General features: G+C 51.6%; 1 protein-coding gene and 1 non-coding gene across 2 annotated transcripts; both read left to right on the forward strand.

The window, feature by feature from the left end:
• The first annotated feature begins 203 nt into the window (after positions 1–203).
• CES4A (carboxylesterase 4A) lies at positions 204–22,267 on the forward strand. The gene is given in 19 exon segments (XM_070500209.1): positions 204–1,748; positions 5,278–9,771; positions 13,023–13,031; positions 13,034–13,196; positions 13,198–13,221; positions 15,184–15,193; positions 16,568–16,699; positions 16,781–16,908; positions 17,056–17,218; positions 18,648–18,696; positions 18,699–18,749; positions 18,827–18,915; positions 18,917–18,934; positions 19,078–19,116; positions 19,662–19,730; positions 19,733–19,804; positions 20,745–20,871; positions 21,096–21,171; positions 22,132–22,267. Coding segments are annotated over 18 exon segments (1,413 nt in total). The 5' UTR covers positions 204–1,748; positions 5,278–9,713.
• LOC123281900 (U6 spliceosomal RNA) lies at positions 11,539–11,646 on the forward strand. The gene has a single exon (XR_006521698.2). It is a non-coding gene; the product is annotated as a U6 spliceosomal RNA (small nuclear RNA).
• Positions 22,268–26,307: the final 4,040 nt, after the last annotated feature.

Consider the following 26,307-nt stretch of genomic DNA (forward strand, 5'->3'; position numbering starts at 1 on the left):
CCTCCCCTCCGGGCTAGGGGAGACCACTTCTGGGGGAACTCAGCACAGCTCCCAGAGCACCTACCAGGACACAGAACAGATTGGGGGAGGGTGTCTGGGCTGGTGCATCAGTCAGGCTGTTGTCACAGAGAAAAGAAGAAGGCTACCCACTCAGGCTACAACAGATGCAAAGCAGCCAGAGGTTTCTGAGTGGGGGTAAATATTTCTCTTCTTGAGGATCAATGCGTCATTCCCTTGAAACATCTGGATTTTAATACCTATCACAATGGCTTCACCTGCCCTCACTATCCCATGCCACCAGCTGCAATCCATAGACACCCGGTCTCAGTCAGACGGAGTTCCTGGCTACTGGTGGTTCCTGAAGAGCACTTGCAGTCGGGACCAGTTCTGTTCTGGGAAGTCTATTTGGGGCAGGAAGGGGAGACATAAAGCCAGAGGGACTCTGAGTCACGCACTCCCTGTTACCCTTAGGGTGAGCCAAGCCCTTATGTGGCATTGAAGGCCTCTTGTTCTCGTCCCCTTCTCTCTACCAGGAAAGCTCGTCCCCACAAGCTGGTAGAGAGCCTGACAAGGAAGCAGGCCCCACTCACACAGTGTGTTCCTGGGGACACAAAGGGCTCTAGGAGCACAGAGGCCTAGACTGGCCCTGACTTCGGGGACTGGGAAGGAGAGACGTCTAAGCTGAGAGCTGAAGGAGAAGCAGAACTTAACTCAAATGTGCAGCCAGAGTAGTAGACTCGAGGGACGGGGAGCACGCGGAAAGGCTGTTCCTGGCAGAGGGAACAGCAGGAGCAAAGACCTGGAGGTTGAGACGTGCTGAGGAAACACAGCTCTGCACAGCTGGAGAGGTCGGACTGTGAGGGGCCTTGGGCTGCAGTGGGGGTGTGGACTTGAGGGAAATGGAGAGCCCTGGGAAGGCGACATGCACAGATCTGCCGTGTGGAGGGTGGTTGGGGGGTGGTGAGAGTGGGGATGCAGAGCAGAGAGGGCGCCAGTGCGGGCTTCCAGGTAGACGGAGAGGCACTGGTGGGTTCTGGAATTAGAGTTGACTGACAGACCTGGTGACTGGCAGACAGACCTGGCGACTGACGGGACACGAAGGTGAGGGGAAGGAAGACTCCTAGGGGCAGCTTGGAGGGGAGCAGGACCGGGCTGGGAATCAAGGACTCAGTTTGGCCCACGCTGGACATACACAGAGCCTCCTCCTGCAAGCCTGAAGGTGCACCACACCTGGCAGCCGTGTGGGGCACCATCACAGGCTTTGGTGTCACCATCGCCAGAGGGCTCTGGAGAGGGTAGGCAAGGCCTCAGACCCTGTCCCACTGCCAACTTTCCCTCCCTCCCCTCCCTGCGGCTCCTAGAGCTTCCTCCACACGGGGAGCAGGGGGAATGGCCTGGCACCCCAGTGGCTGGGGTGGGGCAGGGCGGGGGTGTTCACACAAGGTGAGTGCTCCTGGGATCTGGCTCCCCTTGCCTCTCTAGTCCTTCTTCCCTGGGCCTCTGCCCCTGAGGCTCACGGAGTGTCCCTCCCTTGCCAACGGATAGCAGGAGCCAGGAGCCTTGCAGAGCTGGTGGGGACAAGCCAGGCGGCACCCACAGACTCAGACTTGCTGGGCCCTGCAGTGCGGTGACCGGTGCACCCAGGGGGCCTCCTTGCGGCCGAGTCCCAGGAAGGGCTGTGTGAGCTCTGTGAGCACCAGGGGGTGCTGTGGGATCATACGTGGACACCTGGACCCAGACACCCAGAGGTAAAGCACCAAACTTACACACACACACACACACACACACACACACACACACACACACACACACCAATAGTGTTCCAATCCAGTTCTGCAATTTACTGGATGTGTATCTGAGCAAGTTATTTAGCTTCTTTGTTCCTCAGTTTTCCCATCTGTAAAATGGTAGCAATAATGGTGTTCCCCCTCGTAGACCTACTGAGAGTGTTGAATGATCATTAACTGTAAAGTGCCTGGAATAGTGCCTGGTACACAGCAAATGCTCAGTAAATGCTCCCTGGTGTAGATGTGGACACAGACTCCAATTACACTGTCTGAGAAAATCATGTTGCTCCCTCACCTGCAATTTAAAGATGGAAGAATTGGGGGATGTTAGGGGATGTCATCATAATTTGGGCATGGGCCTCTTCCACCTTAAAACCACTCTTGGGCCTGTAACTTTCCAGAAGAGGTGGCAGATGGAGCCCTGTGATGTTCTGAATGGTAGGCTGAGTGCCCTCTGGGAGTCCCCAGCCCTCCCTTAGGGTCTCAGGGAAGCATCATCCAAGCCCCTCCTCCACTCTACCTGCAGCCCCTCCTCTTGAATTTTAGACCCACCACCTCCCCTCCTTCCACAGTTCCCAGCCCAGCTTGCCCAGGCCCTGGGAGGGCTACTCCAAGAATTGAAAGAAGCTTGGCAGGGGAACACCAGCTCTGCTATCTGAGAACAGTGGCGTCCACACATCCCTCCTCCCTCTGCACTGGCCCTTAGGCCTCACTTCCCATCAGCCCCAGACCCCTCAGGACTTGAGGCATCATTGCTCACTCGAGCCTCTCCTGGGTTGGGTTTGCCCCTCCCTACTGTCCCTGAATTGGCCTTTTCTGATTCTGGGGCCTTGAGCAGGGCCCGAGGGCACAAGGCAATCAGCTTGCCAGGCGTCCCCACAAGGAGACTTACTGAGCTCTCCTCTGTGCTCAAACTTACTCACATCCATCCTCTCCCTCAGGTCTCTGGACAGTCCTCTGGGGTCCTGAGTGGTCCTCTGGGACCTTTGGGCAGTCCTCTAGGGTCCTGAATGGATCCCCACTTTATAGATGAGGAAAACTGAGAATCAGAGAGGGAAAGTGCCTTGCGTGAGGCCACACAGAGAGGGAGGACAGAGCCAGGACTCATACCCAAGTCTATTGGCCTCCAAAGTGCATGTTCCTTCCCCTCCAGAGTGTGCCCTCATGTCTAGAGTGGGCTTTCTAGACGCTGGGGTTTAGGAGGCTGATGTAGGTGGAGGGACTGGGATTCTAATAGGTAGCGAGGCTGGCAAGGGAGGCCCCGAGGGAGGGGTTTTGCAAGGCAACAGCTTCAGACCATGGCAACACAGCCCACAGAGAGATGACAGAGGCCAGCACTGCTCTCATTCAGATGCTGGTGCAAGCCCCCTCTGTCCTTCAGGCCTGGACTCTGGACGTTTGGGTTGGTAAGCATGCACAACGCTCCCTGCAACCAGCCTCCGGGGCCTCATCCCCCATTGATGAGGTCTGCTGGTGTCAGGGAGCTTGCAGGGTAGAGGACTGTGTCGAGCCTCCCTACCCACAGAGGCAGTGGAAGGTAGTGGACCCTCTAGGGTCTCCTAGGAGACCAGGCAGCCCTCAGAGCTGACCTAGACTCACCACAGGGGTCTCAGAGCAGCAAAGTTGACTGGGTGGGCGCTGATCATTTGATCATCCCTGCCTCCTGAGGGGATCTCCCTGTGGCAGACAAGGGATGAGACAGAGCCAGGGCAAACCCCCAGGAACTATGCCCAGCCTTTGTCAGGACCACCTCCTTGTCCAGGAGCTGTCAAAAGTCACCACCCTGAGGGCTGGAGGAATGTGACTTGCAGTGTGACTGGGGCAAGCCCCTGTCAGGCTCTCTGTGACCCTCATATCAAAACATGGGCGAGGCTCCTGGCCCTTCCCAACCTCCCAGAGCCTCAGCCACACCTCGGTCTCCAGGACCTCCATTCCCGTGGCGCTGCACCCTGGCACCCGGGTGGCCAGCTGGAGGCAGCCTGGGTTTCAGCCTGCGCTTGGGACGTGGTGCTGGAAATGCCAGGCCAGAGTTCTGGGAAAGAGACAGTATTGGCGGCGGCAGCAAGAGGGCCTGAAGGTACCCCGGGGCCTCTGAAGCCAAGGTTGGGACTGCCCCACCTTAGGCCCACCTGAAAAATATGGGTGGATGGTGGGAATTCCCCTGTTATCTCCTAATTGGGCCAGATGTTCAATGAGAGCAGGCTGAGGTCTGAGCTTCTTACTTGGCAACCCCAATCCCAGGCCTCCTCCAGGCCATGGAATAAGCCCACGTGGGGCGGCCAGGGCGGCCAGGGCAGTCGTTGGGAGCCAGGCTCCAGGCTGAGTGTCTCCATGAGCTTAGGCAGGTCCCTCCCTCTCAGGGAAGACTTGGGTTCTCCATCTATGCAATAATCCTGGGCAGGTTGGTCTCATGTAAGAGGCTGCAGGGGTCTGACTCTGTCCTGTAGGAGTGTGGCCCATCCAGAAAGGCACCCTGGAAGGGGGCGACATGAGTTTTGGAGGGTAACCAGGAATTCACCTGGTTGGCAATGCAGGGAAGGGCATTCCACACAGAGGGAACAGCATGAGTGAACGTCCCCATCCTTTGTTCTCCTGCTCTTTCGCACTGGCAATAAGCCACCTTCCATCTGTGGCAATGCAGCTCACATTTCCTGTGGGGCCTTGGCCAAGTCATTTCTCCATTCTGAGTCTCAGTTTCCTTATCTATACAATAAGAATAATGATAATGATGACTATAACAACAATAAAGATGTTTGGAAAGAGTCTTGGCTGGGCCAGATCTGAGATTCTCATATGTAGCACTAGGCAACTCCTCTCATGAGTCACCCGGCATCCCTCGTTTTTTGGGGAAGACCAAGGCTCCATCTAGTCCACTATTGGGGTTTAGACATACGTAGACATATCTGACAAGTGGGGTGGGGTGTCCTTAGAGGCCAGATTGCAGGGTCCTAGGGAGAAAAGGAGCTTGTGCTCAGAGCCAGCCCAGTAGGGGCCTGGTGTGAAGGCAGAGAGCATGGTTCTGGGCCCACAAGGGTTCTGACCTGACCTCCCAGCTACATGAGGCAGATGGGAGCCCTCTGGGAGGGGCTCAGCCAGGGCCTTTTGCTACCTCTGTGTCCACAAGTGGTTCCTCAATAATGCTCAGCCTCAGCTCAGCTGCGGACTTGCTAACAACTCCTGGGTGCCCCTCCACGCACCAGGGGCTCCCCAAAATACTTCCCAATCACTTGGATGTGACTCTCCATCCCCAGAAACACTCCCTGAGCACCCCTTAGGCAGCAGACCTCTTAACACCCCCTTCCCTTCCTTGTTCTGGAGCCAGCATTGATTACTTCATTACATAGTGACCGAAGCTTACATTCAAAGCAAATATTTCTTCTGATTCCTTTTCCCCCACCCCAAAATAGAATCTCATCCTTTTCTCAGGGCTGAGAGGTTTCAGCAGCTCACTCTTTTCTTTCTTTCTTTCTTTCTTTCTTTTTTGAGGAAGATCAGCCCTGTGCTGACATCTGCAGCCAATCCTCCTCTTTTTGCTGAGGAAGACTGGCCTGAGCTAACATCTGACTGGCCCTGAGCTAACATCCACGCCATCTTCCCCTACTGTATGTGTGGAACACCTGCCACAACATGGCTTGATAAGCAGTGCATAGGTCCACACCAGGGATCCGAACCGGCGAACCCCAGGCTGCTGAAGCGGAACATATGAAATTAACCACTGCGCCACCGGACCAGCCCCTCAGCAGCTCACTCTTGCCTTCCGAGTGCCTCCAGAGACAGTCTATAGCTCTGCACTTTGCCCAGGCTCACACTCTCTCAAGAGTCATTCCTTCCACAAAATTCCCCCTAACTCTTTCCTTTATTTATTTTTAGTAAACTTTTATGTTGAAGCATAATGTATGTACAACAAAGTACACAAATCCTAAGTATACAGTTGGAGTAATTTCACAAATGAATACACCAGTATGTAACCAGCACCTGGCCCAAAAACCAGAATATTATTAGCTCCTGGAACCAGCCCCCTCACACTCTTTCCGGTCACTACTCCTCAAAGGTAACTGCTGTCCTGACCCCCAATGGCATAGATTAGTTTTGCCTGCTGTATAAAATCATACAGTGTATGACTCAATGAGATGGAATATCAACGAAATTATACAGTACATACTCTTCGTGTCAGGCTACTTTCACTCAACATTATGTCTGTGAGATGCAGCCAAGGTGCTGTATATAGTTGTAGATATTCCATCTCATTGTTACAGAGCAGTTCATTGTGTGAATAATATACCACAACATGTTTCTCCTTTCTCCTAACAGGCGTTTGGGTAGCTTCCATTTTGGGGTTATTGTAAATAGTGTTGATAGGAACTTTCTAGCACATGTGTTCTGGCGAACATATGGAAACATTTCCTTCAGCATGTTTCTACCTAGCTGGTAGAAACTGTTGGTGGAGTGAGGTGGAATTGCTGAGTCAGTGTGCAGTTTTGCAACTTAAGTAGATAATGCCAAGCAGTTTTCCAAAGTGATTGGACCAATTTACATTCCCACCAGCAACGCATCAGAGTTCTGGTTGGTCCAAATCCTTGCCAAAATACTGGTATTGTATCTTTTTCATATTAGCTTTCCTCTTTTCTTAAACAGCTTTATTGAGATATAATTCATATACCATACACTTCACCTATTCAAAGTGTACAATTAAAGGATTTTTAATATATTCACAATATGTGCAGTCGTCACTAGAGTCAATATTAGGACATTTTTGTCACCTCAAAAAGAAACCCCATACACTTTAGCTATCACTCCTCTATCTTACCCTAAGAAACCGCTAATCTACTTTCTGTCTTTATTGATTTGCCTATTCTGGACATTTCATATTAAGGAAACATATAATATGTAGTCTTTTGTGATTGGCATCTTTCACTTAGCGTAATTTTTTCAGGATTCATCCATGCTATAGCATGTATCAGTACTTTGTTCCTTTGGGCCAAATAATATTCCATTATATGGAGAGACCACATTTTGTTTACCCATTCATCATCAGGAGACGGACATTGGGGTTGTTTCTACCTTGTAGCTATTATGAATAACTGCTATAAACTTCTATGTACAAGTTTTTGTGTGAATATTTGCTTTCATCTCTCTTGGATATATATACACCTAGGAGTAGAATTGCTAGATTATATGGTAAGTCTTCTGTTTAATCATTTGAGGAACCGCCAGACTGTCTTCCCAAGTGGTTGCACCATTTTACTTCCCCACCAGAAGTCTGCGAGGATTTAGATTTCTCCATTTCTCGGCAACATTTATTATCTCACTTTTTTCTTCTAGCCACTCTCGTAGGTGTGAAGTGGTATCTAATTTTGGATTGATTTGCATTTCCCTGATGACTAGTGATGTTGAACATCTTTTCATGTGTTTATTGGCCTTTTAAATATATTCCTTGGAGAAACATCTCTTCAGATCCTTGTCCCTTTTTAAATTGTGTTGTCTGCCTTTTTGTTCTTGAGTTGTAAGTGTTCTTCATACATTCTGGATGCAATTCCCTTAACAGATATATGATTTGCAAATATTTTCTCCCATTCTATGGGTTGTCTTCACTTTCTTCATTCTTTTGCTCATGGCTCTCCAGTTGTCCCAACACCGTTTGTTGAAAAGACCATTCTTTCCCCCATTGAACCGTCTTGGCACCCTTGTTGAAAATCAGCTGATCGTAGACACATGGCTTTATTTACAGACTCTCAATTCTATTCCATTAACCTGTATGTCTTACTTATGCCAGTATCACCATCTCTTGATTACCATTTCTTTACAATAAGTTTTGAAATAGGGAAATATGAGTCCTCCTACTTTCTTCTTGTTCAAGATTGTTTTGGCTATTCTAGGTACCTTGCGATTCCATACGAACTTTGAAATCTACTCGTCAGTTTCTACCAAGAAGTCAGCTGAGATTCTTATAGGGATGGCATTTGAATCTGGAGATCAATTTAGGGAATATCACCATCTTAAATCCTTTCATCCATGAACATGACATGTTTCCCCATTAGATCTACTTTAATTTCTTACAACAATATTTCGTAGTTTTCAGAGCGTAAGTTTTGGACTTCTTTTGTTTAGGAGCCTCCAGGGCATGGAGGGGCCCTGGGGGTTATCAAGTCCACAGCTGAGCTGAGGCTGTACTTTCCTGAGAAGCCACCTGTTGACGCAGAGGTGGCCAGGCACACTGGCCGAGCCCCTCCCTTTCTGTATCCACCATCTGTTGCTTGGTCTCGGCTATACTCCCCCACCCTCGCCTCCCCTACCCTACTCCTGGCACTGGCCTCTAGGCTTCCTCAGTGTTGCTCATCTACAAATCTCTGCTAGCCTGAAGGTCCAGAAGGTCCCTTGATGGTTCCATCCTGACAGACACGCTCTCCCTGGGTCTGTAGCAGCTACCTTTCATGCTCTTTGGAAGGGAGAAGAGTAACTCCCCCCATTTGATATACTCCGGTGAGGGTCCACTGACAGCTGAGTTGCTTGGGCCCAGGATCTCAGCTCAGTGAGATGATTCTTCCACCCTCGCAGGTACCCTTTACTGCATCCCATGGGTGGGAGGTCAGGTGAGAACTCTGGTGGGCCCAGAACCATGCTCTCTGCCTTACCGTAGGCCCAACTTCTGGGCCAGCTCCAAGCCTAGGCTCCTCTTTCTAGAACCTTGGCTTCACTCTGCGATCTGGTCTCTAAGGACACCCCACCCCACCTGTCAGACATGTCTGTGTACATGTAAAGCCCAATAGTAGACCAGATGGGGCCTCAGTCTCCCCCAAAGAAGAGAGGATGCTGGGTGACTCGAGAGAGGAGTCATCTAATATTACATATCAGAATCTCAGATTGTTACTCTTAAGATAGTGTTGCACCAGGGCCACCTGGCTGACCGAGCTAACCATTCAACATCCCCTGTGCCCCATGTGAGAATTGGATGGGACCCTCATGAGTCCTAGGCACTCCACTGAGTGCCTGGCCTGGCACAACTGCTTTCCATGTGGACCAGGTGAAGGATCGTTTCTTCCCCCAGGAGAGGTGGCAGCAGTGGGGCCAGCTGTTGGCAGGACCCGTCCTTAAGGCCCACACAGAACTGGCCAAGCTGCTGCACAGCTGGATAAGGTAGTCTACATGTGACTGGCTCCCAGTCCTGGCATTTATGGTCTTGTCTGCCTTCTCCATCACCCCCTTCCCTTGTCCTTACTCTCTAGCTTGGCACTCGCTTTGAGTGACAAATGCTTAGTGCATACAGATAAACCAACCTTGTCAGAGCCTGGATTTCAGCCCCTCTGGGCACCCAAATCATGGTTTCTTCTAGGTCCAGCTGCCCCAACTGGACTATGAGCCTGTGAGAGTAGTGACCATGTAGAAATGGCTCCCCCTGGGACTTCCTCTACGTGGCGCAGAGCCTGCCACTCTGTGATGATACTGTCTAAAAGTCAGGGTGTAGGAGGAAGGGTGAGGAGCACCCGAAGAAGAGACTGGACAAAGCAGAGAGGAGCAAGGAGGCCTGAGGCCCTTAAATCCACAGAGAGGAAACCTGGGGGCTGAGGGTCCAAGTGCCCCAGTGTTCTGCTCCCAACTTCACACCTCCTATGTGCTCAGAGATTGACTCACACTAGCTCAAATTTAAGCCCGTTGCACAGATGAGCAAACTGGGCAGAGATTGCAGTTTGGTTAGTTTTTTGAAGAGCCAAGTCCGTCTATAAGGACCTGTCACTCCAAGGCTGAGACAAGGCTGTGGGCTGGTCGGAGGGCTGGCCACAGTTTCTCCTGCCCCAGCACCTGCTGATGCGGATTGAGGAAAGATAAAAGTGGGACTCTCAGTGCTCATGCACTGTAGACACAGCTACAAGCAGACATCTGCAGCGTGGACATCACTCCAGCCCGTGGCAGGAGCTGGCCAGCCAGAGCATGAGCCGGATTCTGTGCCTGAGCCTCACCCTCTGCCTGATGATACAGACAGCCCTGAGTAAGACACCCCACTTCCTGAGGGGGGCAGGCAAGAGGGACGTGAAGGACACAGAGACAGGCCCCCAGCTCGACCTCTCCTGGGGGCATTGGGGAAGGGGCACCTAGACAAGGTCTCGGCAGATGGGGACGTTATTCCAGAGCGCTAATCCACCCAGCAGCTCGGGGTGTGGATATTTGTATTTATATTTTTTATGAAATATATTTTATAATTTATATAATTTTATGGTCATAATTTATTATTTTATGTTTACATTCTTTATAAAATTAATATTATATAAAATTAGTACATATTAGTATATGTACTCTAGTGTGTGTGGATGCATACGTGCAACACCTACCAGCTCAAGCTCTACAGCATTCCCAGCCCTGCACGTGCCCCTTCACAGTCAATAGACTCAAAGTAAAACTATTCTGACCCCTATCATAAATTAGTTTTGCCTATATAAATGCATTAAAAATTGTGTGAATTTGAGGGAAATTTTGCTAAAATCACCTTTAGCATTTTGGTGCATTTTTTTTCGTCTTCTCATTGCATATTTGTACATAGCTGTGATATTAGCATGTATACAATTTTATACTCTGCTCTTTTTTTCACTTAAAATCTTATCATAAGCAATTTATAACTTGAGTTTATAGTTATATTCACTTTGCCTGGTTCCCAGATATAAACAACGCTTCCAGTACACCCTGTGGTATGTACGACTGGGGTTCATAAAGGTCTTTGTCTTAATGTGTTTCTGACTGTTTTTATGAGGGAGAGAACTGGAATTACTGCGTGCAAGCATGTGAACATTTTATGACTCACACATTTTGCCAAATTATTTTCTCAAGACGTGTCAATTTATCTTCCACCAACAGTATATATGAACGTCGTTTTCACTGTGTCTTTGCCAGAATTGGGTGCCATCATTTTTTAATTTATTAAGTGGAAGTTGTAAGCCCTGGTTTTAATGAGCATTTTATGACTACTAAAAAGTGGAATATTGTTTTCATAAATGCTTACATACGGCCTCTGGGTGACAGAGCTGGGATGGAGACCACTCAGCCATGGCTCCTGTTCCTGAGTGTGGAGCGCTCTGCCACGTGTTCAGGGGCCCCCCAGCGGCTGGGGTGGGAAGAGTAAAACATCGCCCTTTAGAGCAGAGCTAGGATGTGAGACCTTGAGCAAGTTATATAACCCCTTTGAGCTTGCATTTCCACATTTGTCTAGTGGGAAAATAATAACATTTACCCTCTAAGTTTTTAGGAGGATGAGATGAGATAGTGCATGTGAAGTGTTTGGCACGGTGCCAGTCTATAGCAAAGGATCAGTAAATCATAGTTGTTAGCTATTCAATCATGAGTGGACCCAGGATTCCTGGCAAAGCCGGGTAATGTGACAGACCTCGGCCTTCTGTCTCTGTCCTGTGAGACCTCAGGCTGGTCACTGCCTCTCTCTGGGCCTCCAGGCCTCCCCCAGTTCCTCCAGGGCCAATGAGAGCCCATCTGAGAGGACCATGTGAAAGGGCCTTGTAACTGCAAAGAACTGCACACAGAGAGGAGGTTTGAGGTAGCCCCTTACCCTCGCTGGCCTGCCTCCGTGCCTGAAGGGCTACCATTACAGCCACTCCTTTGTGCCCAGATATTGCTTATGTAAGAACTGCAGAGACCTGGGGACATGGGCAGAGAAGTATTTTTGGCCACTTGCAGCTGGGGGTGTGATGGTGTGCTCTACAACACCAATTCCAAATGCTTTTCCAAAAACCAGTTCCATCAAAATTTCCTGGTGCTCGCTTTGGCAGCACATATACTAAAAATTGGAACGATACAGAGAAGATTAGCATGGCCCCTGCGCAAGGATGACACACAAATTCATGAAGCGTTCCATATTTTTCTATAGTTAGTTTTTGGGTGGTAAACATGATGCAATCTACACAGAATTTGAAATATATTATGATGTACATCCAAAAGCAATATAATGTGATAACCCAATGTTACTGCAATTAAAAATAAATAAATAAATAAAATTGGAAAAAAAAATATCCTGGAGGGTCGGTTTTTTTAAAAAAAGATTTTATTTTTCCAGTACATAGTTGTATTTTTTTTTTAGTTGTGGGTCCTTCTAGTTGTGGCATGTGGGATGCCATCTCAGCACGGCTTGATGAGCCGTGCCATGTCCATGCCCAGGATCCGAACCAGCGAAACCGTGGGCCACCAAAGCAGAGCTCACGAACTTAACCACTCGGCCACGGGGCTGGCCCCTCCTGGAGGGGTTTTTAAATCTTAATTTCCTGATGCATCCCTGAGATTCTCATTCAGAGGGTATGAGTGGGGCCTAGGAATTGGTATTTTTGCAATGATTTCCCCAGATGATTCTGATGCACAGCCAAGTTCAATAATACTTGGATCAGATTTGCTTTCTGTCACTTTGCAGAGTGAGGCCCAGAGAACCAGGGCACAAAACAATTCAGTTTTGTGAGGGAGGAGGGGAAAAAATGACATGGGTGCTTCAGGAAGGGGCTACAGATGTTGCCCCTCAGCTACCCTTGGCAACAAGAGTAGGGCAGGATGAGAGCCTACAAGAGGAAGTAGTGCCCAGAGGCAGAGGATACATTCAACTTAGCCTAGTTCATATCTATTCCAAGAGCTGGCTATGGTGTGTGTAAGTTTCTAGTGGGTACGTGTGTTTGTGTGTTTGTGTGTGTATAATTTGTGAATGTATGCTGCATACGGATACATTGTAACCTATGTATAACTGTACTTATATGCATATACATATGCATATGGGTGTGCTCTTGTATTTCTGCATGTTTCTTTGTAAATGAGCTATGCTCATATATACCTATGTATGTATAAATTTGCATGGACATGTGAGTATTAATGCGAGCATATATATGAGTGAGAATGCATATACATGTATGATTTCTTCCCAGAAATATGCCAGGCAAATGTTAGCAACAAGAAAGAGGTGTAGTTATATCAGTATCAGACAAATAGAAATCAAAACAAATGACACACTCATTGACATTAAATCACACATTAAATGACACAAAGAAAAATACTTCATATAACAGATAGGAAATTTTATGCACCTACCAACACAGTTGTGAAATCTTAAATCAAATAATGAGAGAGAAAAATACTGAGAGAAGCACAGAAAAAATGGGCAAGTACACAATTGTTCTGAAAGCTTCAAGCTGCTGCTGGCGTCGTGGCAGATGGGTCTGGGTCTTTTCGGTGGCCAGGGTGGCCCTTCTCCTCTCTTCCTAGGTGCCCTGCACCCAAGGAGCCTTTACTGGTTACCAAATATGAGACCCTCCAAGAAAAACAGATGTACATAGGGAAGACACCCATCAATGTCTTCCTAGGAGTCCCCTTTTCCACACCTCCAGTAGGTGCCCACAAGTTTGCTGCCCTGGACCCCCTAGAGCCCTGGAAAGGAATCAGACGCCACCACCTACGCCCCTCTGTAAGAACCAGAGGACTATCAGCTAGGAGGTGGGCAGACCCTAGGGAGGGCAGTGGACCTATGCCTGTCTCTGGGCCAGGGTTTAAATAACTCACTGACAAGAGTGTACTGTGTGACCACAGACAGGCCTGGGACCTATTCTGGGTCTCACCTTCCAAACCTATATAATGAGGTGATTGGTCCAGATGGTGTTTAAGGTACTGATAATGCTGTTCTTGGTTCTTTCATGGGAGCACTCTAGGTAAGGAGGCGGTGCTCACTGACTGTGCCCCCAGGACCTACTGGGGAGTTGAGTTTCCGTGAATATGTGTGAAGAGCAGTGCTTGCTCACCACACACACACACACACACACACACACACACACAGTGATCCCTGAGCTCTCCCCTCTCCCATGGGGCTTGAGCCCAAGGTCAAGTCCATACGGCACTACCAGCCCTCTCCTGCAGAAGTAGCTCTGAGATTGGGAAGGCATGGGCTCAGTTTCGGTTTTAATGTACCAGGATCTTAACGCAACCTCTAGCTGGCCTCAAACTCCGAGTCACATGAGCATGTTGGGACAATGACTGCCCTTTGAAACACTGGGCTTGGCAGTTTACCCAGAACAAGTGTATTTACTGTTTACTCAGACCGTGGAGTAACCCACTGTCCAGAACATTCTGTGGCAATCGTTAACAATGTTCAGCATCAGTTGGATAAAGCAATGGGTTTAGAAAAATGTCTGCTGTGAGAACCTGGGTGTTGGTTTATTAAAAAAAAATACAACGACCATCCTGGGTGTCTGGTTGTTAAGAACATGGTGTCCATTGTCATAACATGAATGACTGTTACTGGAACACGGAGTGTGAGTCGTTAGAACACCGACCATCACTGAGAGAAGCCCGGGCATTCTGAACATTCTATGACGATTATTTGGAACTCCATGGATCAGGTGATAGAACATGGAATAACCATTGTTAGACCTCTGAGGATCAGGGATTTAGAGACTGGGGTGCCCACTGCATAGAAGTCAATGTCAGTTGTTGGAACACTGGACACACCGAACACACTGAATGTGTCAGACAGCGCCTGTTTGGAACACACAGTGTCAGGTGTAAGAATCTGTGGAAGGCTTAGAACACACTGTGGGGTGGTGGTTAAATGGGGAGGAGGGAGAGAAGAAGAAGCTGTTACAGAGATGGTGGCTTCAACCAGGGTGGGTACTGTGGAGGCGGTGGGAGTGGTCACACTCTAGATTTATATTGAAGGTAAAATTGACAGGATTTGCTAGAGAATTGGATGTGAGCCATGAGGGAAGAAGAGTAATCAAGGTTAATGACTAGTTTTGGGCCACAGCAGCAAGGGGACTGGGGGTACCGCATACCGAAATGGAGAAGACTGGGGCAAGAGCAAGTTTAGGCAAAACAAGAGCTCGTTTTGAGGCATGTTAAGTTTGAGGTGTCCATTAGGTGATGTGGGATAGGTGGTTTGCAGAAAGGGGGCTGGAGGCAGACTGGCCATCAGCATGTCAATGGTGTAAAGCCCTAGGCCTGGATGAGAACAATTCGGAAGAGGGAACATAAGAATGAAAAGAACACAAGGGTTGTGGCCTGGGAGAAGAGGAGGAGTCACCAATGGGGTGGCAGGAAAGTCAAGAGAACAGGGTGTTATGGAAGCCTAGAGAAGGACAGCTGTTCAAGAAGGGGAGTGGGCTCAACCACATAGAGGGCTGCCAGGGTAAGTAAGACGATGATGGAGATTTAGCAAGATGGAGGTCATTAGTGACTCTGACGGGAATGGCTTTGGTGGTGTGAGGGGGACAGATGCCTCAGCTGCTCATAACCTGAGTTCTTGGCTGTAAGAGCCCTGGTCTTCCTGGTGGGATGTTGGATATGGTCTACTAGACGGCATCCTAACACCAGGATTAGCTGCTTCTGAGAAGTCAAGCAAGGAAGATCAAAGACAATCTGTAGAGATAGAGATGAGCTGCCTGCTGGTGACCTTGGAGAGGCTGGTGAGAGTGGAGGGGAAGACAACCTGTTGAAAAGGTTGGCCTTGAGGGGAAGAGAGAGATAGGATAGTTGCTGGAGAAGGCGGGTGGTAGAGGATAGGTTTGGACCAAGGCATGTTGAAGTGCTGTTGAGAAGGACTGCAGGGGAGTAGATGATGCTCTGGGGTTGAAGAAGCAGGTGTGAATTACACACACACACACACACACACAAACACTGAAGACAGCCTGAGACAAGAGGAGAAGGGGACAAGGAACAGGAAGACAGGGCTTCCTGTATCCAGCCAAATGGGCCCAGCCCCAACTGTGATGAGAATAGCCACCCTTGGGGCTGGGCCAGCAGGGAGGAAAGGCGAGGTGGCCTGACAGCCCAGCTCCGTAAGTACACCAGATGTCCACACAGTACAAGGCACTGGGCTGGGTGCCAGGTCTCAAATAAATCCAGCTCCATCCCTGCCCTTGGGAAGTACATGGTTGCTTGGGGAGAAAAACAACCCATCAAAATAACTCCAACCCAGTACAATAGTCCACAGTGGATAGAGCTTTGGGGAGTGCAGAGGGGGAAGTGCCCAGCAGAGAGGCCACCACTTGAACTGGGCCTTAAACATGAGCAGGAGTTTGCCCAGCAGAGGAGAAGGCATTTGGCAGAGGACAGAGGCACAGGGGCTCGGAGGTGGGAGGCAAGGGGCCATGTGTATCTGGAGCAAAGAGTGGCTGGGAAGGAGATGACTAGATGGAAAGGAGGGCCTGGGTCAGTATGGGTGAATCTGGAGTTTACCCTGAAGGCATGGGGAGCCAGGGGAGGTTTTAAGGATGGGAGTGACATGGTCAGATTTGTGATTTCTATCAATCCCTTCCGCCTGAGTGTGGAGGATGAGTTGGGAGGGATGTTAAGAGGCTGGAACAGTGTTCTGGCCAGAGGTAGTGATGGCCTTCACAGGGCAGCAGCCTTGGGATGGAGGGAGGGGGCCTATTCAAGAGCTGTTTGGGAGGCGGAACAGAGACTGAGAAGAGGATGGGGCATGGAAGACAGGGAGATGCCTAAGGTAACTAGGCTTCTGACTTGGCAGCACCGACAGGGTCTCCAACAGAAGCAGGGAACCTCTCCCCAGGCAGACTCATGACACCAGGTGCAAGGCAGGTGGGGAGGATGGATCCCGGGGAGGCCAATCTACCTCCCATCTCTGGACCCTAACACTAGCGGAGGCCTCTCGGACACGGATACACACACACACATACACAGGTTGCCTGGATTTTGCTTTTGGTTTTATTCCCTCACTGCGGAACGTAGGTTGAAACCAGTGTCCCCAATATCACCGCCACGCTGGGCCCCAACTCACACCGTGCCCGCAGGCGCATCAGGGGCCCTGGGGGCAGATCACCTACACGTGCTTCAACACATGGAAACAATACAAGCGGCTGCGCTTCAGAGAGAGTTGTCTGTACCTGAACGTGTATGTCCCTGTGCGCGCGCGGGGGGACCCTCTGCTGCCTGTTAGTACTTAATCTTCATCCATGCGCCATCCCACTCAGGCACCCCACTGCCACGCTCAGGCCTTGGCCTTCCTCGCCCAGGTATGGTTCTCAGGAAGCACCTTCCTCGTGGGCTCCGCCTCCACGCACGACGGCTTCGAACTGGCGGCCCGCGAGAAAGTGGCGCTCACGCTTCTGCAGCACAGGCTCAGCATGCGGAGCTTCCTGAGGTGGGCGGGGCCCAGGGCCAGGACGTTCGATAACGCCTCAATGGGGCGGGGCCTAGCTCTAAACGGGGAGATGCGGTCATGAGACCCGGTCTGTCAGGGGCAGGGCGTCCGGGCTGTGGACCCTGATCATGAGGCCCGGGCGTCCAGCACGGGCGACAGCCAGGCCTGCGGGAACTGGGCGCTGCTGGACCAGGTTGCGGCTCTGCGCTGGGTGCAGAAAAACGTCGCGGCCTTTGGCGGAGACCCAGGCTATGTGACCCTGTTCATCCAGTCATCAGAGGCCATGTGCATCTCGAGACTGATGAGTGCAGTGCCTGAGTGACCCAGCACAGACACAGGCCGGCGTGTTCCCACGAGTGCATTCTCTGCTGCATGGAAACATCTGCAGACTTCCGTGTACTGAAACATCCCAGCCCACAGACCTGCCCTCACCCCTGGGTACTGCCCCTCACAGCCAAGGATATCTGCTCCATTCATGGGTAGCACTGATAAGAAAACCAAGCCAGGCCCAGGGAGGGCAATGATGAGAGTAGGAAGACTTAGCCAATCTGGGGGGCCAGAAAGATCATCCAGCACCTCCTGCCTCCCCACATTCCCACAGAGCTCTACCCCTGAACAGAGCTCACCAACTGCCCTCTGGGCAGGGCTGGGGCCACAGTCCAAGCCTGGAAGTCAAGAACCTAGAGTGTTAGGTCAGGTGCCCTGTGAGGGACACGTGGCTGGGAAGTGAGCAGGGACCACATCGCACAGGGCCGTGTGGGCCACAGTAGTAATACTCAAACACTTGAGCACTTTCTGTTTGCCAGACACTCTTCTAAGCACCTTACATGTATTCATTCTTTAATTCCCTCAACAATCCAAAAAGAGAAATATTCCATTTCTACATTCTGCAAAAAGAGAAGTTTTCTCCATTCTACAGATAAAGAAGGTGAGGCCCAGAGAAGTTAAGCAACTTTATCCAAAAGACACTGGAGAACAGGGAAAGATTTTAAGCAGGGAAGTGACACAGTCGGATGTGCATTTAGAGAGATGGCAAAGACTGCTGGAACTGGGTTAGAAAGAAGCAGGAGCAGAGGCTTGGAGACCAACTGGGAGGGGGGATGGGCAATATCTAATGGGGGCTGGTTCTAAGATACAGGCAGGAAGGATGGAGAGTAGAGGATGGTTGCAGAGTGGTGCAGGAGGCCAAATGGACAGGACTGGGGCAGCTGGGGTGTGGGGATGAGTAGAAGAGATAGGGAAGGCCCTGGGGCTGGGTAGATGGTGTAGGGTAAGAGATGCCACCAAGATGGGGACTGGCTGGAGCAAGTCTGGAGCACATGAAGTCTGAGGTGCCCGAGGGACAGGATGAGGGGTCATGGATACAGTTGTTCCCTCAACTTGGGCAGTGGAGCAAAGCTAAGAGTTGTCAGCACAGGTAACCAGGGCCGTGGGAACCACAGGATTCCTACCACCACCACCACCATTTCTAGCCCAGCAGAGGGAGGCCCTTTCCTACACCAGCAGAACCTTTCCCACAATCTCTGATCCCCTCTGGGACCCCTGGGGCTCATTGCACAGATCAGGATATGGAGACCCAGAGGCGGCAAGGCACCAACCCAGGACTCCTGACTCCCTCACAGCCACTTGCTTTCTCTTGGCCCCTTCAGGCTGCTCAGCCATGGCCAGACAGGCACCCAAAACTGCCCAAGTGGCCCCTACTTGTGTGTTTCATGGCTGCCATGCTCCCCGCCCCACAGATGATGTCATTCCTAGCCGGGGCTCTTTTCCATCAGACCATTTTCCAGAGTGCACCGCAGTACTCAGAGTCTTCATCACTCCTGAACTGCTGAAGGTGACAAAGCTGGGTGGCCCCTCTCCCCCAGGGTTCAGCAAGGAGGAGCAGGATGGGAGTACCCTGAGCACCTCTTCTCTCCACAGAAGGTTGCCTGCCTGGCAGGCAGCAACCACAACAGCCCATGGATTCTGGTAAACTGCCTGAGGGTGCAGTCAGGGGCTGAGGTGATGGCATGTGCCCGAGAAGATGGTAGATAGAACTTCCTTCCGGTTCTCTGACCTGGCTGCCTGCAAGCCACCCTCCTGAGCTGGTACCCAGCTGGCCCAGGGACGCTGTCTCAGGAGCACACTGGGGAGACTTCCTTTACTTCTAGTCCCCTCTTCTCCCCTCAGAGATTCTTCCACCTGAACTCCCAGGAAGACCCTCAAGAGGTGAGAAGGCCCCGTCCTGTAATTCGAGCATTTATTGAACACCTACTGTGTGCCAGGCACTCAGGATACTCAGTGAACTGTTCAGGCCAAGATTCTTTCCCTAGTGGGGCTGATGTTCTAATGTCGAGGGACAATAAACACTTAAAATAATAAATTATTCACCTCTTTTGAAGATGATAAGTAAATAGCAACAAATGGAGCAGGGTAAGGAGGTCAGGCATATTGGGAGGGGGAGAACTTTAAACAGAAGGGACAGAGAAGGCTCCATTGAGAAGGTGACACTTAGCAAAGATTTTCAAGAGGTGAGAGAGTGAGATATACTCGGATCCTTGGAGGCAAGCGTCCCAAGTCTGATTAGCCTCGTCCTGCCTCTTGTTGATCCTCTCCCACACCTGCCCTCCCAGGGGTCACCGAGCACAGCTTTTTCCAAAATGCCTATGGCTAGAGCAGTCTCTGAGAGGGACCTGCTGAGCTGGGCACCCCAGCCTGCAGGGATCCTGGGAGGATATGTGGGAGGGCTGGCTAGACACCCCCTTGCCTTGGAGATCATGTGGTTCATGAGCCCTGTGGTGGATGATGACGTGTTCTCAGACAACCCTGTGGTGCTCTTGACCCACAGGGGCAGGTTGCACCTGTGCCCTACCCTCTGGGTGTCAACAGCCTGGAGTTCAGTCGGCTTTTGCCTTTTGTAAGTGAATAGGAGGGGTGCCCACCACAGTGGAAATAGCAGAGGATGCCTCTTGGGTAGCCCTGGGCATCAGGTCAGATTCTTTTGGCCCCTCTGGGAATGCCCAAGTGCTTCGGAGCCTCCTGCAGGTCTTGAGCAGTGACATTTGACCAGGAATGATGGGAAAGAGAAGAGAAGTGTGGCTTCTCAGAGGTTTTGGAGCCCCAAATCTTCAGATCATGATTTGGACGTCAAGGACCATAATGGGAAGAGGTTATGAAACCATGTGATGGACCTAGCTGGGGACATTGCCTTTATGTACTCCACATGGTAGGCTGGCTACTAACACTGCAGTATGGAGGTCCCCAAGAGTGGCCACACTCTGTCCACACATGCTGCTTACCAACTTCTCACCCACCCTCTCTATACCTCTGGGCTGGTGTGGGACTCCAAGATGCCACAGAAGAGGGATGAGGAGGGCAGGGCAAGGCCAGCCCAGAGGAGACAGCCTAGAGTGGTCAAGGCAGGCTTCCTGGCTGAGAGGACAGGCTTACGGGCACCTTGGAGATCCTGCCCAGGCCAACTGGGGCTTGGGGACCATGTGGGTGAGAGGCCAAAGGTGGGGCTGGAGAGGATAGACACTGAAGAACCTTAAATGACAAGCCAAGAGAGGAAATGTTCGGAATAGGGAAGACGAAGTCTTCCATGATCCTTGCCACAATCCCGTGAATTAAGTTTCAGCATCCACAGTCTGCAGATGAGGAATTGCGGCTCAGAGAAGTTGAGTGACTTGTTCCAGGTCGTGTGGCTGAGTGGTGCAGACAGGATTGAAATCTGCTTTCTTGATTCTGAAGTGCAGGTTCTTTTCCCTGCTTGATGCAGGTGGGTGGGATGCATGGAGTGGATAAGAAGCCCAGACAGAGACTTTTCCTGCAGCCCATCTCAGTTTCCTTATTCACAGATGCCACTTCACTGCCTACTGTATGCGTTTGGGTACCACGCTCCCACTGGCATCATTATCAAACCCTGCACTGATGGGGCAGACCATGGGGATGAGATCTGCTTCATCTTTAGGAGTGCCTTCTCCAAAGATGCTAAAGTCCCACCTGACATCCCCCATTGGGTGTCTGCTCTCCCCACCTTTGTATTTGGATCCACCCCTCTATTGGCTGTCCACAGAGAGCTAGTCAGTTCCTTATCTGGAATGCTCTCCCAGAGGAAAGCCTCCTAGCATGGAGGCAATTGTGGAAGCAGCGGGATGGGATGTCAGTACGCCACGCTCTGTTCCAAACGCCACACCCCATTCTGCCCCCAGACCATTCCACAGGTGAGGAGAAGGTGCTGAGCCTTCAGATGATAAAACACTGAGCCAATTTTGCCTGCACAGGGTGAGTCGGCCCCCTCGACACATCTAGGCAGTCTTCCTGCCCAGCACTAGACCCGAGGGCCAGCTGCTTCAGATATTTGTGCCTGCATGTCCCATAGGAAATGCACGATCAGCCCAAGCAGAATGCCTTTCTCCCTCACCTTTCCTCAGTCAGTCACTAGGTCCTAAGTGTCCCAAGAATGTGTCCCTCCCTGTCCCATGACCACACTCTTCATTCACTCAAGCGTTCAACAGTCGTTCCCAATGCTCTTTTCTGCCCAGCCCAATACCAGGAGCTGGAATTCAAGGACATCACAGACATGACCCCTGTCCTCCAGCAGCTCATTAATGTTTAACAAAAACATTAAATTGCTGTAGTGGGGGAGCAGAAGGTACTATGAGAGCACAGAGAAGGTATCTGACGGAGCTGGGTGGGCAGGGGTGGCTTCCTGGCAGAGGTGACATCTAAGCTGAGCTTCGGCTAGCCTTGTGACTAGTTTCCCATCTCCACATTCTCTCTCCTTTCTATCCATCCTCCTTATGACACTCAAGGGGTCTTTCTGAAATATCATCTGACCAAGTCACTCACCTGCTTAAAACTCTTCATGGCTTCCTCAGCCCGCAGGATAAAGCCCCAACCCCTCAGCCTGGCACGAAAATCCTCAAAATCTTTCCTGTGTCATCTTCTCTCTGCCTCCATCCTCTTCACACATCCCCTGTTTTACATAACCTTATACTCGTGCTTCCTCCAAAAACCCTGGTCTTTCATACCTCTATCCGTTTGCACATAGCATTCTCTCTGCCTGGGAGGCCCTCATCACCAACACTTTCCTTCTCTTTCTTAAAGATCTGTCTAAATGTCATCTCTGTAAAGCCTTCTTGGTCCCCAGCTCCCAAAGGGAAGGTGAATGAGGGAAGGGCAAGAGAAAGAGGCAAAGTGAAGAGGAGCTTGAATAACTCTCTCCTTCCTCCTTCTGGGCAGAAACCCCAATGGTGAGACACTGCCCTACTGGCCATGCTACAGCAAGAAGTACCTGCAGCTAGATTTCACCATAAAAGTGGGCTTGAGGCTCAAGGAGGAGAATATGGCCTTTTGGATGAGGCTGTGCCAGCATTAAGGACCTGAGAAACAGGCAAATCTGAGGGTGGCTATGCAGGAGGGAACCTAAGGGATTGTCCCACCCCTTAGGCCTTGGGGAGACAGGCCATGGACACATCTGGGACAAGGGTCCTTCCCTCCCAAATCTAGGACCTGCAGAGGCTTCCTACTACCTCCAGGCCAGAGCCTCAGCCTGTTGTTTGGGGCCCTGCACCACCCTCTTTGACCTAACATCCCATGATGCCCACCTAGCCCACTGATCCATCAGGTTAGGCCAGACATTTTCACTGCCACATTGTAGCCAGCCACATGGCCTCAGAACAAACCTTTCTCTCCCATCTTCAAATCCTCCCACCCTTCAAGGTCTACTTGAAACACTTCTTATGGGAAGTCCACCCAGACTGCCACTACCCCCACTGTCACACCCAGCTTGTCATTTACCATTCATCCTGCTCAGCCTTGTGTCTGTTCACATTGGCCTGAGGCCTTGGGCAGGTTATTCGTTATGTGGAATGAAGCCTCGATAATTTGGGATCTTCTCCCCCTTCCATACTCATCTCCCCGGGAGCCCCTCCAAAGCCTGAACACAGGGATGCTCCTCAATAAAAGCACGTTGACTTGACCTGAATTTCTCCATCTGCAAAATGGTTGGGTGACGCGGATGGTGTCTAGATTTGAGCCCTTAGAGGAAGGGAGCATTGCTGCCTGCTCCTTGTTGGGCTGAGCCTGCTATGCTGCTCTCACTCAAGAGGAGCCACAGCAAAGTTGCCTGGATTGCTGAACACTTGGCTGTTTTCTTCACTATCTCAAGTGTATCCCCCAGTGTGCATCCACACTCCGTGCTTATTTGTCCATGGATTTAAGTCTTGGCACTGCATCCAGAGTCCTTACTTTCCCGCAATCTGACCAGGGCATACCCCAGCCTGTCCCAAAGGTTTTTTGTTTTGTTTTGGTTTTGGGGGCTTTTTTGGTGGCAAAATATACATAACATAAAACTTACCATTTTAACCTTATTTAAGTGTCCAATTCAGTGGCATTAGGTATATTCACATTGTTGTGTAACCATCACCACTATCCAGAACTGTTTAAACAACCCAAACTGAAACTCTATATCCATTAAACAGTAGCTCCCTATTCCCCCTTACCCCAAACCCTGGTACCCACTATTCTACTTTCTATCCTGTGAATTTGACTGTTCCAGGGACCTCATATAAATGGAATCATACAACATTTGTCCTTTTGTCTCTGGCTTATTTCGGTCAGCATAATGTCTTCAAGGTTCATCCATGTTGTAGCATGTGTCAGGATTTCATTCCTTTTTAAGACTGAATAATATTCCATTGTATGTACATACCACATTTTGTTTATCTGTTTATCTGTTGATGAACATTTGGGTTGTTTCTACCTTTTGGCTCTTGTGAATGTTATGAACATTAGCGTAGTGTCCCACAGATTTTATGTCCCAAACTACAATGTTGACTTGGCTTTTTATTCCTCGGGGTTCCTGAGTCTCTGAGACAACTGGAGGTTGCAGAGACCTGTGGGGTGAGGGGCACCCAATCCTCCGTACCCCAGCGTCTAAGCCCTGAAAGCAAAAGGATGGTTGGAGGAGGGGGAAAAGCCCCTTTCAAGTGAACATTTAGCTTCACAACAACCTGTCACATGGATTTTATTACTCCTATTTTACAGATGAGGAAACTGAGGCACAAGACATAAAAGGCCTTGCTCAAGGTCATGACCTAGTGGTGGCAGAGTGGGAGTTTGATCCAGGCCTGTCTGACTCATCCTACCACCTCCCTCCAGACCAGAAGCAATCCCTGAGGGAGGGTGGCCCCCAGAGGAGGTGTGGCAGCTCCACTCTCAGGGGAGGCATAGCCAGCAGAATGGTCCCTGCCCACCTCCAACCAGGAGATAGGTAACTGTCAGGAGACAGCCACTCAGTGGGGACGTGAGTGCCGAACGCTGGGCGCTCAGCCCCTTGGAAGGTGGTCCTGGGCAACCTATGCAGAACTTAGCAGGGGCCAAGGCTGGGCTTAGTCACTCCGGTGCCTATAGGACATCCTGAGCTGGGGGTCCAGAGGTTTGACTCCAGGCTGGTCCAGGCCTGTTGCTGAAGGTCCCTCAGTTCTCCCCTCCTCAGGCTCTCACACAGGTCTGAGAAAGGAACTTTCTTCAAACAGCCACCCACCCAGAGGCTATCCTCTCCCAAATTAGAGGGAGTGTAGCTGAGCAGGAGCCAGGGCTCAGGCGGGACCCAGCCAGGCGTCAGCAGATGCCAGGATCATAAAGGACTCTCAGGGAAACCCTGGGACCTTCTCTGGGAATTGGAGCCTGGAAGAACTTTGGTAGGCAGCCAGGATGGGGGCCCGGCCCCCTGCCTCCCACAGTGCCTGCCGCATACCCTCCCCATCCCACCCAGGAAGGTGCCCCTCTTCTTGTCTGCTCCAACCAGGGGGCACTGCTGGATGGGGAGAGGGGAGGGCTACCTATAGGGCACTGTCTCCATCCTGTCTTCCTGCCTGCACTGGGGTCCTCCGAGGGCCACCTAGAGTCTTTCCTAAAGCCCTCGCCAGACCCCAGCCCGCAGGGAGCGGTTCTCAGCACTGACTGGATCTTGACGAAGCCTCAGGACACCTCGGTGGCTGTTCCCCAGTTTGCCAGGGGCGCCAGGAGAACGAAGGCCCACCTGTGCAAAGCTGGTGCAGGACCAGGGCGCACACGCGGCTCCTGCGGGCCACCGCTGCTCAGCCCTAGCTGAGCCTGACTCCCCGCTCCGGAAGCGGCGCCCCTTCCTTTCCTCCAACACCCCGCCAGCCCCCCACCCCGCGAAGCGGCAATTACTGGCTAAGGCGGCTGGGGAAGGGCCAATTAGTGCGGGAGACGCGGCCCCTCCGCGGTGCCCGCGCTGCCCGCAGCACCCGCAGAGCCGCCGCCGGCCCCCAGGCTACCGCCGCTCGCCCGCCGCGCCCCTCCCTGCCTGGCCGACGGCGCCGACTGCCTGGGAGCCCCCAGGGACGCCCGTCCGGCCTGCCGCCAACTGCAGTGATGGATCCAGTCGCCTGGCGCGGGGCCAGAGCCCGGGCGGACGCAAGGGCGCCGGAGCTGAAACTCGCCGCCGCTGGGTGGTGGGGGCGAGCGGCCTGGGGCCTCCCTCCCTGGGAGGACTCCTATGCCCGCGACAGCCCGCCTGCGCCCTGGCGCCCGCCATCAGTCGCCCGGGCGGCGGACGGGCGGGCTGCAGCCGACGCAGTGGGAGCAGGGCGGCCCCAGTCTCAGGCTGGCCAGTGAGGTGCTCCAGGCAGGGCGGCCTCTGCCCAAACCCTCTTGGCGATCTCATGGTCCTCCCAGCTTTGGGACCTCCAAGGCTGGGCTTGGGCTGGCAGTGTCCAGAGCAGTTCCCTGCTGGTGACCGTGGCAGGGCCTGGCTTTTAGAAACCCTCGGCCAGTGCTGGGTCGTGCCCCCAGCTGCAGGGAAGTGGGCAGGAGGGTGGGTGGACAGCGCAAGACCACAGACCAGCGCTCATCACTGATGAGTGAATGCATGGACTTCCTTCCCTGGGTCCTTGCCCTGCACAACCTGACTCGCTCACCTGTAGGCTCTGGGAGACCCAAGAGGGATCAGTCCTGCCCTCCAAGAGCCCACAGGCTGCATGAGCAGGGGCTCCAGGGGAGCTAATAGAAGCTCTGAGGTCCAGGGAGGCATCAAGTAAAGGAAAGAGGGGCTGGAAGAGGGAGCAATGGGGAGCGGGCACCATCACTTCAAGACTTCCCTTTCCCCAACTGATCCCTTTCCAGCCCAAGCTGGACACACTGGGGCCCTGTCGGGAGGGTCAAGGTGGGCCTATGCCCAGAACACGCTGTGGATGAGGCTGAAGTTTCTAGAAGGGAAGAAGCAGTGAGGGAGTGTTTAGGAGGAAGGTCCACAAATGGGATTTGACCAAAGAGATCTGCTGCTCAATACTTCTTCTGGTGCCCCCATCCGTGCCACAAGGGGCTGAGTTAGAGGTGCTGAGGCCCCTGACAAGTGCTGGATGCAGTGGTGTGGGGTTCAGCGTGGCC

The sequence above is a fragment of the Equus asinus genome, chromosome 28 (assembly GCF_041296235.1).
Source record: "Equus asinus isolate D_3611 breed Donkey chromosome 28, EquAss-T2T_v2, whole genome shotgun sequence".
Classification (NCBI taxonomy): domain Eukaryota; kingdom Metazoa; phylum Chordata; class Mammalia; order Perissodactyla; family Equidae; genus Equus; species Equus asinus.